The sequence below is a fragment of the Amblyraja radiata genome, chromosome 8, assembly GCF_010909765.2.
Source record: "Amblyraja radiata isolate CabotCenter1 chromosome 8, sAmbRad1.1.pri, whole genome shotgun sequence".
In the NCBI taxonomy this organism is placed as follows: domain Eukaryota; kingdom Metazoa; phylum Chordata; class Chondrichthyes; order Rajiformes; family Rajidae; genus Amblyraja; species Amblyraja radiata.
The window spans coordinates 25,740,366-25,758,587 of record NC_045963.1 but is presented as its reverse complement, the minus strand read 5'-3'; the positions used below and the strand labels follow the sequence as shown (position 1 = coordinate 25,758,587).

General features: G+C 44.7%; 1 protein-coding gene across 3 annotated transcripts in view; it reads left to right on the top strand.

Moving 5' to 3' along the window:
* Positions 1 to 18,222, top strand: part of prkd3 (protein kinase D3) — a 281,534-nt gene that overhangs the window by 184,457 nt on the left and 78,855 nt on the right. For all 3 annotated transcript variants that reach the window (XM_033025439.1, XM_033025437.1, XM_033025438.1), the window contains exons 5-8: positions 2,702 to 2,853; positions 10,445 to 10,513; positions 12,365 to 12,554; positions 15,223 to 15,300. In XM_033025439.1, coding sequence (XP_032881330.1) covers positions 2,702 to 2,853; positions 10,445 to 10,513; positions 12,365 to 12,554; positions 15,223 to 15,300 — 489 coding nt within the window. The remainder of the gene's footprint in view (positions 1 to 2,701; positions 2,854 to 10,444; positions 10,514 to 12,364; positions 12,555 to 15,222; positions 15,301 to 18,222) is intronic.

The following is an 18,222-nucleotide window of genomic DNA, read 5'->3' as shown; positions in this document are numbered from 1 at the left end:
CCACTCTGTATCTCCAATGTCTAACGGTTGCAGCTGTATAAAATTAGCTCGGTGTGGTGCAATGTTGCTTGAAAGTTACAAACAAAAGTCAAATCAAAGTCGTTGGCGCTGGCCTAGCTTCTGCCGTGTAGGTGCCAACCTGGTGCCGCCCATTTCTTAGTTCACGGAAATGTTCACCTCTTTGTGATCTATAGATTGTGCCACGTGTACGCAGCAGCAGCAGTTACTGGATCGAATTGCACACAACGCTGGGAGAAATTATTCATGTGGATCAGTGTTTAGTTTCAGTGGCCAAGCTATTGATGCTGAGCTGTTAACACTGGAGATTTATGAAATCTTCAAAGTTTTATGCTTGTATCTATTTCACATCACCCATCTACCAGAAATCCCCATGCTTACATTTATAATAAATACTGTTAATGCAAACCTGTCACAATATTACCATTCTCTTTGTGCCAGGAGAGTTTCCCTGGCTCCAAAGTTGATGGAAGGGTGTAATTATAATATGAAAAGTAATCTGCACCTATGGTTAATTCTGTTAAACTAAACGCTGACAGAATTAGTTGATTTGAAACATTCTGGTACAATCTGAATCTTTGCAAAAACATAGGGAAAAGGGTGTGATATTAAAAGTCAAATGACGTGATATCCAGATCTAATCATTATTTTATTACCCAGGAGCTGCTCTTGGTTCATCTCGCACAAAGCCAAGAAGTTGACTATTTTGTTAGTAATTGATTGAAAGACACTGCGTGGAAACAGGCCCTTCGGTCCACCGAGTCCACAGTGACCATCGATGTACAGAGGCCAATTCACCCACAAACCCATACGCGTTAGTTAGTGGAAGTGGGAAGAAACCCCGGTCACAGGGACTCACACGCTCACAGGGACAATGTGCAAACTCCATCCGAGGTCAGGATCGAACCCAGGTCCCTGGTGCTGTGGGGCAGCAGCTCTGCCAGCTGAGCCACTGCGCCACCCTACTGGTTGTACAATTTTGAAACCTATATATTAAGTTCCTTTTTTCCCCTAACTTTAAGGATGTGAAGGTAATATGGATGGAATATGCTGGTTTGAATGGTATTGTGCCAGTTTGCAGGATTCAAAGGGGGGCATTGAGGTAGATTGGAAGAAGGGACTGCTTGCGAGAGTCTGTTTACAGGTTGATAACGGCAGGATGAAGCTGTTCCTGAATCTGGTGGCCACCTTCCATGTCATAAAGACATTTTATTATTAAAAAGCAAAAAGCTGAACAATTTAAAAAAAGCTAAAATGCTAGAAATACTCCGAGTCAGGCAGCATCTGTATAGAGGGAAATAGCAATATTTCATGGCATCGTCCCATACAGACTCTGTTATTGGTGTTCACTCTCCATTCTTTCCATCCTGATAAAACACACTGCCTTGTGCTCAGGTGTATAACAGCAGCAAGTTGTGGATGCAAAGAACTGTAGATGCTGGTGTACAAAAAAACCCCAAAGTTCTGGAGTAACTCAGCAGGTCAGGCAACATATCTGAAGAACATGGATAGATGGCCTTTCGAGTCAGGTCTGAGTTTGAAGAAGATTTGAGTCTGCAGAAGGGTCCCGTCCCGAAACATCACCTATCCATGTTCCTCAGAGATACTGCCTGACCCGCTGAGTTACTCTTTTTTTTATAACAACAGCAATATTATGTACAATATAAAAGGCATCAATTAAAGAATGAGCCAAAATAAAATCTGGTTCTGGGGAGTTCGAGCATTCATCGTTTTCTGTGACATTCTATAAAAAAGCAAACTGCTGGAGGAACTCAGCGGGTCAGGCAGGTGAAACGGACAGACGATGTTTCAGGTCGGGACACTACTAGAATAGAGTTTCTGACTGTGGACGGTGAGGTGCAGTTGGCACACTGTGTGTTGGGCGGCAATGTGTTTCTAAACCCAGATTTCAATGAAGTTAGCCCCAAAGGATCTCTGCTCATCTGTTGGGTTGATCCTGACAGCTCATTTTTAATAAATTCTATGCAATGGTTGAAGATTTTCCAGACAATCTGTTGAACCATCTGTACACCTTTAAAATACATCTGAGTTTGGAGAGTAATTGGCTCCGATTCAAAAACCAGGTGAGTCTGCTTCCAAGATGATTGCAGATCCATGCTTTTATTGTGCTTCCAATCAAGCTGGGAAACTGAGACATAGGGTTCAGTTTCTGCCAATCAGTCATGGCTGATCTATGTTTCCCTCTCAACCCGATTCTCCTGCCTTCTCCCAGGAACCTTTGACACCCTTACCAATTAAGAACCTATCAATCTCTGCTTTGAAAATATCCAATGACTTGGCCTCTACTACCATCCGTGGCAATTAATTCCACAGATTCACCATCCTCTGGCAAAATAAACCCCTCCTGATGTTTGACTCTTCCAGCAAAGTTCGCTTCCCTTGAGCACCAGCATGCCACCAAACCTTCAAGCATAAAAAACACTTGCTGACGCAATCTTTTATCGAAGATAGACACAAATGCTGGAGTAACTCAGCGGGGAAGGTAGCATCTCTGGAGAAAAGGAATAGGTGACGTTTTGGGTTGGTACCCTTTGGTGTTGAGGTCTGAGCTGAGGCAATCTCAATGTATGAGATCTCTTGAGATTGCCTCAGCTAAATCTATGAATTTCGTCATGGATGAACTGACCAGTTTTCTTTTGTTCACCATTATAATCCTAAACAGGTTGTGGTCTGAATTATCACAAACGATGTGCCTTCAAAATTCCAAACAACTGCAGCGGTGTGAGAAAAAGGCGTCTGTCCAACGTTTCCCTGCCCGGCCTCTCACTCCCAAGACCCGCACCATTAGACTACTCAGGAACAGTCTCGGAGGAGGTGAGTAAGATCAAGTGCTGCAGAGAATGGGTGATCAAATTCTTCATATGTGGAAGTGAAATATGTGAGACAGGAATTGCTTGGAGACACAAGAAACAATGCTCTTATAGAGGTGTACATAACCACAGTTTTAGAGATACAGCGTGGAAACAGGCCACCCGAGTATACGTCGACCAACAATCACCCTTTCACACTAGTTTTATGTTATCCCAGTTTCGCATCCACTCCCCACACACAGAGGCCAATTAACCTACAAAACCACGCGTTTTTTGAATGTGGGAAGAAACCCGAGCACCCGGAGTAAACCCACGTGGTCACAGGGAGAATGTACAAACTCAGTACAGACAACACCTGTAGACAGATTGAGCCGGAGGTGTAAGGCAACAACTCTACCTCCTTGCCACTGTGCCTGTATCACTAAACTAAACTAATATCTTCCCTTTCACAATTGCAGCATAATTGCCATCAATTAGTCCAGCACTACCTCTAAATATTTCTTCCTATTCGGGAGACTTGCATTACGCAGGTTTGAAAGCAATATAAAGACTAGCTCCATTGATCAATTAAACATGCATCTTCCTCAGACTTTATGCAATCTATCCCTCTGGAGATTCTGCCCTGATTCCTTCAAAACTCGAGGAAAATTTTGCTCTTGATATTTGGTTGCCTAATTAAACTGGCTGTCTATTTAGTGGTACCATTTCAAAATTAGTTATAGTGAAGGCAAAGTCAATAAAACAGGGTGTAAAATAGTTGATCTAATCCCACTTTAGCTTCTGCTGGGTACACTGGTTGAGCTGCTGCCTCACAGCGCCAGAGACCCAGATTTGATCCTGACCCCGGGTGCTGTCTGTTTGGAGTTTGCACGTTCTCCCAGTGACCATGTGGGTTTCCTCCAGGTGCTCCGGTTCCCTCCCACATCCCTAAAACATGCGGGTTTGTAGATCAATTGGCCTCTGTAAATTTACCCTAGTGTGTAGGGAGTCGATGTGAAAGTGGGATAACATAGAACTAGTGTGAACGGGTGATCGGTGGTCAGCTTGGACTTGGTGGGCTGAAGAGCCTGTTTCTATGCTGTATCTTTCAATCAATTCAATCAGTCAGGTGCACTGTAAGCATTGTGTGCCATGGATTGTTTTCACTGGAATGCCGGAGGTTGAGAGGAGACCTGCAGTGGTGAGTGGAGTGCTGCAAGGCCGCAACTGTTTACCATATATATTAATGATTTGGAAGAGGGAATTAGGAGCAACACTAGCAAGTTTGCGAATGACACAAAGCTAGGTGGCAGTGTGAACTGTGAAGAGATGTTAGGAGGTTGCAGGGTGACCTGGACAGGTTGAGTGAGTGGGCAGATGCGTGGCAGATGCAGTATAATATAGATAAATGTGAGGTTATCCACTTTGGCGGCAAAAACAAGGGGGAAGATTATTATCTTCATGGGGTTAGGTTAGGTAAGGGGGGGGTACAGAGAGACCTGGGTGTCCTTGTACAAAAGTCACTGAAAGTTGGCGTGCAGGTACAGCAGGCAGTGAAGAAAGCTAATGGAATGTTGGCCTTCATAACAAGAAGATTTCACTATAGGAGTAAAGAGCTTCTTGTGCAGTTGTATAGGGCTCTGGTAAGACCACATCTGGAGTATTGTGTACAGTTTTGGTCTCCTAATTTGAGGAAGGACATCCGTGTGATTGAGGCAGTAGGTTCACGAGATTGATCCCTGGGATGGCGGGACTGTCATATGAGGAAAGATTGAAATGACTAGGCTTGTATTCACTGGAGTTTGGAAGGATGAGGGGGATCTTATAGAAACATATAAAATTATAAAAGGACTGGACAAGCTAAATGCAGGAAAAATGTTCCCAATGTTGGGCGAGTCCAGAACCAGGAGCCACAGTCTTAGAATGAAGGGGAGGCCATTTAAGACTGAGGTGAGAAAAAACCTTTTCACCCAGAGAGTTGTGAATTTATGGAATTCCCTGCCACAGGGGGCAGTAGAGGCCAAGTCACTGGATGGATTTAAGAGACAGTTAGATAGAGCTCTAGGGGCTAGTGGAGTCAAGGGATATGGGGAGAAGGCAGGCACGGGTTATTGATTGGGGGATGATCACAATGAATGGCGGTGCTGGCTCGAAGGGCTGAATGGCATCCTCCTGCACCTATTTTCTATGTTCTTTGATGGAAGTACATAAAATGATGAGGGGCAGACCTATTTCTCAGGATGGAAATATCAAATACTTTTAGGTGAGAGGGGAGAAGTTTAGAGGAGATGTGCAGGGCATGTTTTTTACACAGAGGGCCTGGAACACACTGCCGATTAGTGGAGGAGGCAGATACGATAGTGGCATTTAAGAAGTTTGGATAGGCACATGGAGGGATGTAGATGATGTGCAGGTTGATAAGAGTTTGTCTTGGCATCATGTTCAGCACAGATATTGTGGGCTAAGGGGCCTGATCCTGTGTTGTACTGTTCGATGTTCTATATATTGTTCTCCATGCTTGCTTATGTCTTATTTAACCTGCATCACAAATCTTTATTCTTTGGTCACAGTTCAGCTTGATTCATTTAATTATATCTGCATTATGCAAAACTTGCAGTATTTCAAAGGCATAAATTGATTTTTATGTCCTTTTTTCATAAAAATATATAGCTTGGATTTCTTAGTCTATTCGAGAGCCCTTGATCTTAAAACCATTTTATGCCTCATTGAAATTATATTTAATTTGTTAATCATTTTTAAATCTATTCAAAGACTGCGTGTCATTGAACGATGCAAAAATTCCAGAAAAAAATCCCTCTGAAGATTAGTGCAGCTTGTTTGAACCTGTAATCAAATAAACTTGAGAGATTTCGCAGTACTGGGTTAGTTTTCCTGAAAAAACTTAACGTTGAAGATTTGGTTTCCTGAACTAAAATCTCATCATTATCATGATCTAACTCTTTAATGTATGCTTTTTCTCAAAAGAAATGTTTACCATCTAATCTTTTTATTATGGAGAGTGGAATGCTTACCAAGATTGGCATCATTTTTAACTCATTTCAAATTCCCATCTCATTGTGGTTGGATTGGATCAAGAAATCTGTTTTAAGATGCAACTGGAGACGATGAGCTTCGCAATCTTCATTGCAGTTTGAGTTTTCTAAGTATTTCATGGACTGATCGTGTGGGTAAAAGTCAGCAAGTGAGCTTAATGAAGTATAGAAGTTGGGTGATCCTGTTGCAGTTATATAAGATGTTGATGAGGCCGCATTTAGAGTATTGCATTCAGTTCTGGGCACTATGTTCTTGGAATGATATTGTCAAGCTGGAAAGGGTGCAGAGAGGATTTACGAGGATGTTGCTAGGACTGGAGGGCTTGAACTATAGGGAGAGCTTGAGCAGGCTAGGACTATTTTCCTTGGAGCGCAGGAAGATGAGGGGTGATCTTGTAGAGATGTATAAAATCATGAGAGGAATAGATCGGGTTTTTTGACCATAGTAGAGGAATCGAGAACCAGAGGACATAGGTTTAAGGTGAGGAGGGAAAGATTTAATAGGAACCTGAGGGGTAACTTTTTCACACAAAGGGTGGTGGGTGTTTGGAACGAGCTGCCGGAGGAGGTAGTTGAGACAGGTACTAGCACAACGCTTAAGAAACAATTGGACAAGTACATGGATAGGACAGGTTTAGAGGGATAACTGCCAAAGATAGGCAGGTGGGACATGTTGGTCACTGTGGGCATGTTGGGCCGAAGGGCCTGTTTCCACACTGACTCTGAGGAGGTAATGAAAATCACCTCATTGTCCAGTAGGAGGTTGAAGTTGTACACTTGTGGATATCGTCTTTCTAAAAATAAAAGTAGGTTGGAAGGTGAAATCAATGCAAGTTATTCAAATTACCATGTGCTCGACTTTATTTTTGCTGGTTTTGATTCATAGAGTCATACAGTATGGGAAAGGGTCCTTCAGCCCAACTTGCCCATGCCGGCCAAGGCACCCCACCCACGCTAAAATCTCTTCTACACCCTCTTCAAAGCCTCCACATCCTTCCTATAAATGAACCGACCAGAACCGAGCACATTGATGGTTGAAAAATAAAGGATTAGGCAGCTTTTTTGTCAATGTGAGCTGGGACACTTAAGATGCCTTACAAAGAGTGCATCAAATGTTGATCTATGTTCAGTGATGGAATGGAAAGTAAAGCCCCTCTCCAACTTTCACAACCTAATTGGCGACCTCTGCCGAGTTTGCCCTTGACATACTCGCAGCATAGTCGCCACAAGGTCGTAGGAGGTGTTCGTAACTTTTCCTCATGCTCGTAAGTGGTGTCCGTGTACTCGTGGCCTCAAGTAGGTTGCGGTGTTTTTTTCCAGCCAAATGTCCACTAGTAAAAAAAAAGGTCGGCATGAAAAAAATTGAAACTTTTTACTTGTAGGTAGGTCGTCGGTAGGTTGTAGTAGGTCGTGATGGTAATCGTAGATGGTCGTGGGTAGTCATAGGTCGGTAACTGGCCCGAGAAAAAAATGCAAACATGGCATCATTTTATCATGTGATCACTTTCCACTCGTAGCTAGTCATAGTTGGTCTTAGGTATGGAAGACTGAGGTCGACGGGTTCGTAGACATAGTTGTAGAAGGTCGTAGACATAGTCGTAGGAGGTCGTAGGAGGGATTTTACTTTGGCAAGTCAACACGATCTTGACATTTTTTTCAACTCCTCTAGGGTCTTCTAAACTCGTGGATTAGTTCGTCCAAGTGGGACAGGCCCTTTAGGAGGTGTCATACTGGATGGAGGTTTTTGGTGCATCTGATAGGACTGCTTCTGATAGTCAAGAGTTTAAAGGTTTTGAGTATAGAAGTTGGGATGTTATTTTACAATTATGCAAGATGTTGGTGAGGCTGCATTTGGAATGTTGTGTTCAGTTTTGGTCACCCTCCTTTTGGAGGGATGTTGTTAAGCTGTAAAAAGTACAGAGAAGATTTATGAAGATGTTGCCAGGACTTGTGGACCTACGATATAGGGAGGCAGGCTAGAACTATATTCTTTGGAGCAAAGAAGAATGAGGGATGATCTGATGGAGGTGTATAAGATCATGAAGGAAATAGATCAGGTGAATGCACAGGTTTTTTTTTTACCCAGAACCAGAGGATATAGGTTTTAGGTGAGAGGGGAAAAATTTAATAGGAACCTGAGGGGCATCTTTTTCTGCCAGTGAGAGGTTATATGGAACGAACTGCCAGAGAAGGTAGTTGAGGCAGATACAATAACAACATTTAAAAGACATTTGGACAATAGATAGGAAAGGACTCCTCACGGATTTTGGAGTGATGGTGAAGCTTGTTGTGAGGAGGTGGAGCCTGATACCAATGCCATTTGAAGGGAGAAATCATCCAGATTTAGATGCAGACACGTTCTCGAGATCGTCAGAGGTGGAGCAGCGGCCTATGCTTTGAAACGTTGCAAGTGCGGTGAGATGGAGATTGTGCTTGAAGTATAGGGGTGGGCATCAAAATCAAATGATGATGAAAGGCAACAAAATCATCTTGTCTCCACCTCAACAACAGTGGAGACAAAATGCTTGGAAGTGGATTTACCAACTGGAATTCCCTGTGAAAGCAAAGGAAACTCACAACTGTTTCAAATTTGTTCATATCCACTTCTTTCAATCAAAGTTTATAAATTTGGTTGTAGATTCCCAAAACATTTGAAGGACAATATTTCAAACATGCATTGCTGTGCATCTGTTTGATTTTTAGCATACAACATAAAACAGTGCAGCATGGGATCAGGCCATTCGGCCCACAATATCTGTGCTGAACATGAGACCAAGACCAACTCACCTGCCTGCACATAACTCAACTCCCTCCATTCCCTACATATCCTTGGGCCTATCCAAAGGCCTCTTAAATGCCACTATCATATCTGCCTCCACCATCACCCCCGGCAGATGGTTCCATGCGCTCATCACCCTCTGTATGAAAATACTTGCCCTGCTCATTCCCCTTAAACTTGACTCCTTTCACCTAAAAGCTATACCTCTTGTGTTTGACATTTTCACCATGTAGAAAAAGGTTCTGGCTGTCTACCACGGTTATTATTTCATTCAATCAACTCATGGAATCCCAGTGATATGACAGACAAACGGTATTTCCATGGAGATTTATCTCCTGTTTGAAAACTTGTGCTTTTGAGGAGATCGACCTTGGTGATCCCCATGTGGTGATATGGACTTGCTGCCTTGATTTGCTTTGTGGCTAGTCTTTGGTTATACTTTTTCTGGTGGAGACAGTGAGAAAGAGGGAGGGAGAGAGAGAAAAAAGTGCCTGTCCCACGAGCATGCGACTCCATGCGGCAAGCGCGACCTAACGTGGTCGCTTGAGCCTTACGGCCTCGCGGGGCCGGTCCCACTTCAATCACCGGAGCCGTATGGAGTTGTGCGGAGCTAGTCCCGCCATCGCACGGGGCTCCGAAAAACTGACCGTGTTCCAAAATTCCGCGCGGCCACGGCCTGCCGGCCCGCAGCCGCCTCAACACCGTACGCACCACCTCGACGGGCATACGCAGCGTCTTGACGCCGCACGTCACGCGCGAACCTCCCGCGGACTTCGCTCGAACTTCACGTCACTCACTCGACCTCCGCGTGGCCCCCGCTTCCGGTTTGGTCGTGCTTGCCGCATGCAGGTCGCATGCAGGTCGCATGCTCGTGGGACAGGCCCTAAAGAGAGAGAGGGGAGGGGGGGGGGGCGGGGTAAAGAAAGGAAAAGGAAACTCTTGAGTCGATTTGTGAATGGAATCATGAGGAACTGCCAAAGCTGTAATCTTGAACGCAACACAACGTGCTGAAGGAACTCAGCGGGTCAGGAAGCAGCTGTGGAGAGAGTGAATAATCAATGTTTCGGGTCGAAACTGGAAAAGGGAAGTGGGGACGGGACAAAGCCTGGCAAGTGGAAAACACAAGGTGCTGGAGTAACTTTGAGGGCCAGGCAGCATTGGTGGAAATAATTTTGTGTTGGAACCCATCAACAGAGCCATCAGCCTTTCCCTCCACAGGCAGCACAGTGGCGCAGCGGTAGAGTTGCTGTCTTATAGCGTCAGAGACCCGGGTTCGATCCTGACCATGGGTGCTGTCAAAACGGAGTGTGTATGTTCTCCCCGTGACCTGCGTGGGTTTTCTGTTGGTGCTCCAGTTTCAAAGACATACTGGTTTGTAGTTTAATTGACTTAATATATATTGTAAATGGTCCCTGGTGTGTAGGATAGTGCTAGTGTGTGGGGATTGCTGGCCTGCATGGACTCGGTGGGCCGAAGGGCCTGTTTCCACGCTGTATCGCTAAACTAAATTAAACTAAATAAACTAAGATGCTGCCTGACCCACTGAGCTCCTCCAACACTTTGTGTTTTGCTCAAGATTACAGCACCTGCAGTTCCTTGTGTCTCCAAGTGATGGGTGGACACAGGTGAGGTGGGGTTTGATTGGAAGATGGGTGGACAAAGTAAGTGACAAAGACGAGGTGAAAAGCAGACAAAAGAGTGTCGCATAATGAGAGGAGAGGAGGAATGGAATGTAAAGCTTGATTTGTGAATTGAGTTTATTTCTTTTTCTTCTTCTGATATAGGTCTCTTCATCCTCACTGGGACTCCATTCCGGGAGCCAGCCAAAGAGTGATGAAGTACGCTTAATCAAGGTAAGTGCGTTGGAGTGATTAGTTTAGTTTGGAGATACAACATAGAAACAGTCTCTTTGGCTAATAGCTTTCACATTGACCCTTCATCACCCTTTCACGCTAGGTCTGCATTATCCCACTTTTGTATCCAGGACGGAACAACCTGAAGAAGGATCCCAATCCCAAATGTCACCTGTCCATTCCCTTCCCAGATGCAGCCTGTCTCACTGAGTTCCACCAACACTTTGTGTTATGCTCAGGGATTCCAGCATCTGCAGTTCCTTGTGTCTCTCTGATAATCAATGGCCCAGCCTACGAAGGAAAACATACCGAATGGCTTTTTACACTTCCTATCCCCCTGCCTCTTTCAGGAAGCTATGTTCTGGCTGTGGACTTGGTACCACAAATTTATATTATGCACTTAATAGTACAAGTCCACCACTGATTTACCAGCAACTGAACTGGTGGTCTACGCCACCGCCTCGCCCCGCCCAGCCTCCTTTTAAATCCCCCCGCCCCCCCTCCGGACGCCCCTAGGAAAATATGGCTCTCGGCCGGATGAGGCGGCTGATCTCGACCTCATCGGGACTTCCACACCGATAAACAGGTCAAATTTGCCGAATGCGGTGGGGTTTCAATGGAACTCCGGCCCAGCTGGAGCCAGCAAATCCGTTCCCCCAACCAACTTCTGCAGCCAAATTTGCGGGTCGGTATCTCAGCCCCCCCCCCCAAAGTCATGACCTCTGTTGGTTCGGCAATACGAATAATACGGCAAGGCTCTGGAACTGGAAAATTTGTGGTGGGCTTGTATTGAAAAGGAGCATAGTTAGCTTTCACAGCTCTGATGTGCCAAGATAGCTAATTCATCTAGAGGTACAAGGAAGTGCAGATGCTGGTTTACAAAATAAGATACAAAGTACTAGAGTAACTCAATAGTTCAGGCAGCATCTCAGGAGAACATGGATAGGTTACGTTTCAAGTCAGGACCTTCAGACTAAATGTGTGTGGGGGGTGGGGAAGAAAGTTGGAAGATAGGTGGCGGCAAGGCAAAGCCTGGCAAGTGATAGATGGAACCGAAGATAGACACAAAATGGTGGAGTAACTCAGCGGGTCAGGCACCATCTCTGGAGAAAAGGAATGGGTGACGTTTCAGGTTGGAACCCTTCTTCAGATTGGTCTGGAGAAAATGTATTGTTGACGTTTCGGGTCAGAACCCTTCTTCAGACTGGCAGCATCTGCTCTTCCTTCCTACACTAGTTCTTCTTCTTCTTTTCATGTCCATCTTGTTGCAAATGTTGACCTTTCTGTCATCGTCCGTCTTGAAAAGGATGTAAGCTTCCGGCGACAATCAGTGGAAGCCATCACTTGTCATGATAGATGATGGTGGTAGCAGAATTAGCTCATGATACTTCCAGTTTCCAGCCCCGCGACGTGACGCTTCTGCTATGGGGTCCCCTACACAAATGATAGGTGGATACAGGTGAGGAGGTTTTTCGATAGGCAGATAGATGTGGTCAAAGTTCAGAGATGAAAAGACAACAGGTATGAGATAAGGATAAAATAAATGAAAATCGTGAAACCTGAGGAAGGAACAAAGCAGGATAGGGGAGAGGGAAAGGCAACAAAAGGGGTGCCAGTCCAGGTGGGACACAGGGAAGTGGGAGTAAAAAGATGAGGGGACTGAAGAAGGGTCCTGACCCAAAATGTCACCTATTTTTCCTCTGTGGATTCTGCCGGACTTGCTGAGTTACCTCAGCACTTTGTGTCTTTTTTTCGCTGATTAATCTCTTGGAGTTTAAGATGCACTGTGCTTCCTGGAAATGACTGCTGGGCGTCAGAGTGTGAAGCTGTTGCTTGTGATTGGCATTGCAGCGTTGCCACCAGGAGACCAGCAAGAGAATCCCATCATGGAGTGGGCGCCCAATATGGATGGAGAAGATGGTGCTGGGAAGGGTAAAAGTACCGCACACCTTTGTCATACACTCCTACACACGCCCCACCATTTGTCAGTATTGCAAGCGGCTACTGAAAGGCCTATTTCGACAAGGAATGCAATGTAGAGGTAAGGGCCATCGTACTTGCACAAGTAACATCACTTGTAGCTAACCTTCTTCCGTCTCATTACAGTTGAAGTAATTCAGTGCAATATTTAATCATTTAACTTGCCCACTCCGACCAACTACAGTGTCCCATCTACACTAGTCCCACCTGCCTACGTTTGGCCCATATCCCTCTAAACCTATCCTATACATGTACCTGTCTAAATGTTTCTTAAATATTACGATAGTATCTGCCTCAACTACCTCCTCCGGCAGTTCGTTTCATGCACCCACCACCCTTTGCATAAACAAAGTTACCCCTCAATTTCCTATTAAATCTTTCCCCACTCACCTTAAACCTATGTCCTTTGGTTCTCGATTCCCCTACTGAGATTCTGTGCGTTTACCCGATCTATCCTCTCATGCACAGTATGTTTCATGTTAATTCTGAACTTTTTTATTCCAAATATTTTACCCTGTAAAATATATAAGTAAAGTAGCCACGTAAAAGTGGGTAAAATGCAAAATTGTCAATGTTTGGCAAAAATACAGCACTTTCTCTAAACGATGTACTCTGAAATTGGGATTTGTCTGTTCTGGTGAATTATTTGGAAAAGATTATGCACGTACAATAAATTAGGGATACCTCGGGATATTATTGATTATTGCTAGGGGAACTGAGTACAAATGTGGTGAGTTTATGCTCTATTTGTAATGTGCATCAGTCAGACCCCATTAACGGATCCAGTCTGAATGAAGGCCATGTCAAGAGTCCTGTATCATTACATCAACGTTTTTTTAATCAATTACTCACTCTGCAAAGCTGCACTTTGACTCAATAAACAGAATATGGAGCTAATCTTCAGGGTGAATGGGAAACCATTTAACCAAGGCAATACATTTCAGAACCAAGGTCACTCCAACTTTAACAGTGAGCTGCAGAATGCAGATGACCTTATGTTTGCGCAAGCTCTCTGAGCCCAATTTCCTTGTCAATTTGTTCATCAAAGCATAAAGGGGCCTCCAATGCTAACTGTTTGCGGTGAAACCCTGGTAACCATGACCCATGGGCGGAAATCCTTGGGGGGACAGGGGGCCCTCCATGTTTTGAGACGTGGGGGACAATCCCTCCCCATGTTTTGTGAAACATGTTGCAGCAAAACAGAAGCCTCCGAATTCGAGTCACAGCTGCAACGTCACCACAGCCTCCGAAGTCAGCCAGCTCCTTGATGGTAAGTCCACAGGCTCTGCGATCGGAGCCCTCAAGGTCGATTCCAGTTGGAGGCCGCCAGCTCCTAGAATCTAGCAGCCCGGAACTAGTTGCAGTTCCCAGGTCAGCTCGCCTGCCCCGGGACTGGCTGCAGCGCCCAGGTCGCCAAAACTAATTGAAAAAAAATACGCTTGTGAGCCAGATGATTTGGGGTTACAGGCAGGATCCGGCCCGTGGTCTGTAGGTTGCCGACCCCTGTCGCAGATGTTAGGCCTCATTGTGTACCCCCCCCCCTCCCCATGTTTTTAAAGCGATTTCCTCCCCTGTCGTGAACCACTTCCCAAATCTCTGAAGAAACTTTAGGGCAGCACATGGCATAGCTGGTAGAGCTGTTGCCTCTCGATGCTGGAGACCCGAGTTTGATCCTGAGCTTGAATGCTGCCTGTGTGGAGTTTGCACAATATCCCTGTGACTGCTCCGAGCGCTCCGGTTTCCTCCCACATCCAAAAGATGTGCAGGTTTGTAGGTTAATTGGTCTTCTGTAAATTGACCCTGGTGTGCAGAGAGTGCATAAACTAGAGTGTGAACAGGTGGTCAGAGTGGCCTCCGTGTGCCAAAGTGCCTGATTCCATGCTGTACCTCTAAACTAAAGATGCATCTCATCTTGGTAGATGTCAATGATGGCATTGCCTTGTTAATTTGAGGAATAGGGTGTTTGAAGATCAGCACTTCAGACCTGGCATTAAATGAAGAGCTCTCTGTCCCATAAACCCAAACTTGGACTACCTATAGAAAGCCTTTCAAAGCTTGTGAAAGATTAATCTACCTTTAGACTTTAGAGATACAGCATGGAAACAGGCCCTTCAGCCCACCAAGTCCGTGTCGACCAGTGATTATCCCATATACTAGCACTTTCCTACACACCAGGGACAATTTACAATTTTACAGAAGCCAATTAATGTACAAACCTGTACGTCTCTGGAATGTGGGAGGAAACCAGAGCACCCAGAAAAAACCTGCATGGTGACGGGGAGAACCTGCATGACCACAGGCAGACAGCACTCGTAGTCACAATCGAACCCGGGTCTCTGTACACATGACAATAATAAACCTTAAACGTTATTTGAGGAAGGTTGTAAATGTGTTGAAAACAGTACAGAGATTGTTTGTGTTTAAAGGAAAAGTTGGACGTGCTAGACTCATATTCAAATGTTTATATAATTGATTGAAACGTAAGATCCTGATGGGAGGATGAGTCTTCAAATGTTTTTGAAGTAGATAGATTCTTGCAAAGCAAGGAAATTAAAGTTGACCAGTGGAAGGTGAAAATGTGAAGTTAAGGTCACAATCAGATCAACCACGATCCTATTGAATGGCAGAGATTCAAGGAGCCAAGTGGTCTACTCCCGCTCCTCATTGTATATGTTGGTACGGCTGAAGTACTTCTGCAATTCATTGAAAACTTTCACTTGACTTTACAGATTGCAAGTTTAATTGCCACAAGCGATGTGCATCCAAAGTACCCAGGGACTGTCTTGGTGAAGTTGTTTTTAATGGAGGTAAGAAGTGCTCAAAAATCAATCATGAGTTATCCTATGTAGGTATTCAATGTAACAATAATAGCCAACTGTGCAGGAATTAGTCAGCAGAGCAGCTAGGATCTGTGGAGAGCTCTCCACCTTACCTAGCTAATAAAGGGGCTACCAGGGCACCCCCTGTCTGAAGAAGGGTCTCAACCTGAAACGTCAAATTTGCAGATGACACAAAGCTGGGTCGCAGTGTGAACTGTGAAGAGGATGCTATGAAGATGCAGGATGACTTGGATAGGTTGAGTGAGTGGGCAGATGCATGGCAGATGCAGTATAATGTGGATAAATATGAGATTATCCACTTTGGTGGCAAGAACGGGAAGGCAGATTATTATCTGAATGGTGTCAGGTTAGGAAAAGGGGAAGTACAACGAGACCTGGGTGTCCTTGTAGATCAGTCACTGAAAGTAAGCATGCAGGTACAGCAGGCAGTGAAGAATGTTAATGGGCATGTTGCCCTTCATAACGAGAGGAGTAGAGGAGCAAAGAGGTCCTTCTGCAGTTGTACAGGACCCTGGTGAGACTGTATCTGGAGTATTGTGTGCAGTTTTCATCTCCCAATTTGAGGAAGGACATTCTTAATATTGAGGGAGTGCAGCATAGGTTCACAAGGTTAATTTCCGGGATGGCGGGGCTGTCATATGATGAAAGAATGGAGCAACTGGGCTTGTATTCACTGGAATTTAGAAGGTTGAGAAGGGACCTTATAGAAACATATAAAATTATTAAGGGATTGGACACGCTAGATGCAGGAAACATGTTCCAGATGTTGGGGGAGTCCAGAACCAGGGGTCACAGTTTAAGAATAAAAGTTAGGCCATTTAGAACTGAGATAAGGAAAAACTTGTCATACAGAGAGTTGTAAATTTGTGGAATTCTCTGCCACAGAAGCCAGTGGAGGCCGATTCACCGGATGCATTTAAAAGAGAGTTAGATAGAGCTTTTAGGGCTAGCGGAATCAGGGGATATGGGGAGAAGGCAGGAACGGGGTACTGATTGTGGATGATCAGCCATGATCACATTGAATGGCGGTGCTGGCTCGAAGGGCCGAATGGCCTACTCCTGCACATATTGATTATATATGTCACCCATTCCTCTCCAGAGATGCTGCAAGTCCCGCTGAGTGATTCCAGAATTTTGTGTCTGTCTTCATCCCCTGTCTAAGGCAGTTGTGACCAGTCTGATGTGGTCCTGGTCTTTTCTGACCTCCAGCTCTTCACACCATCCCCCAATCCACTGCCTACCTTCAGTCTGAAGAAAAGTCCTGACCCAAAACATCATCCATCCTTTTTCTCCAGCGGTGCTGCCTGACCCGATGTTACTCCAGCACTTTGTGTCTATCAGTAAAGAGTTAACGGATTGAATGATTTTTAGAGATACTGCATGGAAGCTTGCCCTTCAGCCCACTGAGTCCATGCTGACCATGGATCACCCGTTCACACAAGTTCTATGTTATTCCACTTTCCCACTCCCTGCACACGAGGAGCAATTTACTGAGACCAATTAACCTGCAAACCCACACTTGTTTAGCATCTAGTGTAGTGGCAGATTTCTATATTATTTCAAGGATATTTTCCTTTAGTCACTCTGATTGAAGACAGGGGATCAGAAGATAATCGAAACGAGCTCTCCACGAGAAATTCAATGCCGTTGAAAGATAAATCTTCCAAACACAGTCTCTTGATTAATAGTTTCTTTATTGTAGTAGTAAAAGAAGAAGCCCACGAGGTTACAGGGAGAACTTTAGATTTTAAAGATACAGCGTGGAAATAGGCCCTTCGGCCCATCGAGTGCACGCCGACCAGATATCAACCAATACACTACCACTAACCCACACATTAGGGACAATTTACAGTGGCCAATTAACCTACAAACATGCACCTCTTTGGGATGTGTGAGGAAACCCAAGCAGCCAGCGAAAACCCGTGCAGTCAACATAAGATGTTCTCATCTTCAGCTCTAGTCCAGAGACCCAGCTTGCACGTCCTCTTGCCCACTCCTCAACTATTCTTCTCAAATTAAGGGTACAAATAGTAACAATACAATTCTTCTCAAATTAGGAGTATGTCAGTAGTAGCAACAAAGCCAGAAACTAAATTCAAAGCAAAACCAGAGGGGAGGGGAGGGAAAGAGATGAGAGAAGAGGTGTAAATAGTGAAGCCAGAGGAATGGATTCAAAAGATTAATTTATAGCGTGCGATGAAGTAAGATTGGAGGAGTCTTGAGTGTTGCATAAATCCAACATGGAACCATGAAAAATAGACACAAAGTGCTGAAGTAACTCATTGGTTCAGGCAGCATTAGTGGAGAACATGGATAGGTGATGTTTTGGTTCGGGACCCTTCTTCATCTGCATCTGCAGTTCCTTGTGTCTTCGTGGAACTATGAAATCCTGAGATAAACACCGAAAATTCCGTAAATACTCAGTAGGTTGGGCAGCATCAGTGATGAAAAAAACAAGTGTCTCAGGTTGATAACCTCTGTTCATGAATTCACTGAATGAAATTGTAATGCCTTTGGGAAAATTCAATTGAATCGGGCAAGTTAACTGTTCTGGCCAATATCCCGACTCAGGGCCTATGTGGTGAGATTTGAAGCATTGCTTGCACTATTTGGAGTATTGCGTGCAGTTCTGGTCACCCCATTACAGGAAAGATGTGGAAGATTTGGAGGAGGTTTACCAGAATGCTGCCTAGATTAGAGGGTTTGAGCTGCAGGGAGAGATCGTATAAACTTAGATTGTTTTCTTTGGAACGTCAGAGATTGAGGGGAGACTTGATAGAAGTATATAAAATTATGAGAGGCGTAGGTAGGATAGACCGTCAGAACCCTTTACCCAGGGTGGAATTATCTAACACTAGAGGGCGTAGTTAGTGGCCCTTGTGGCTAAAG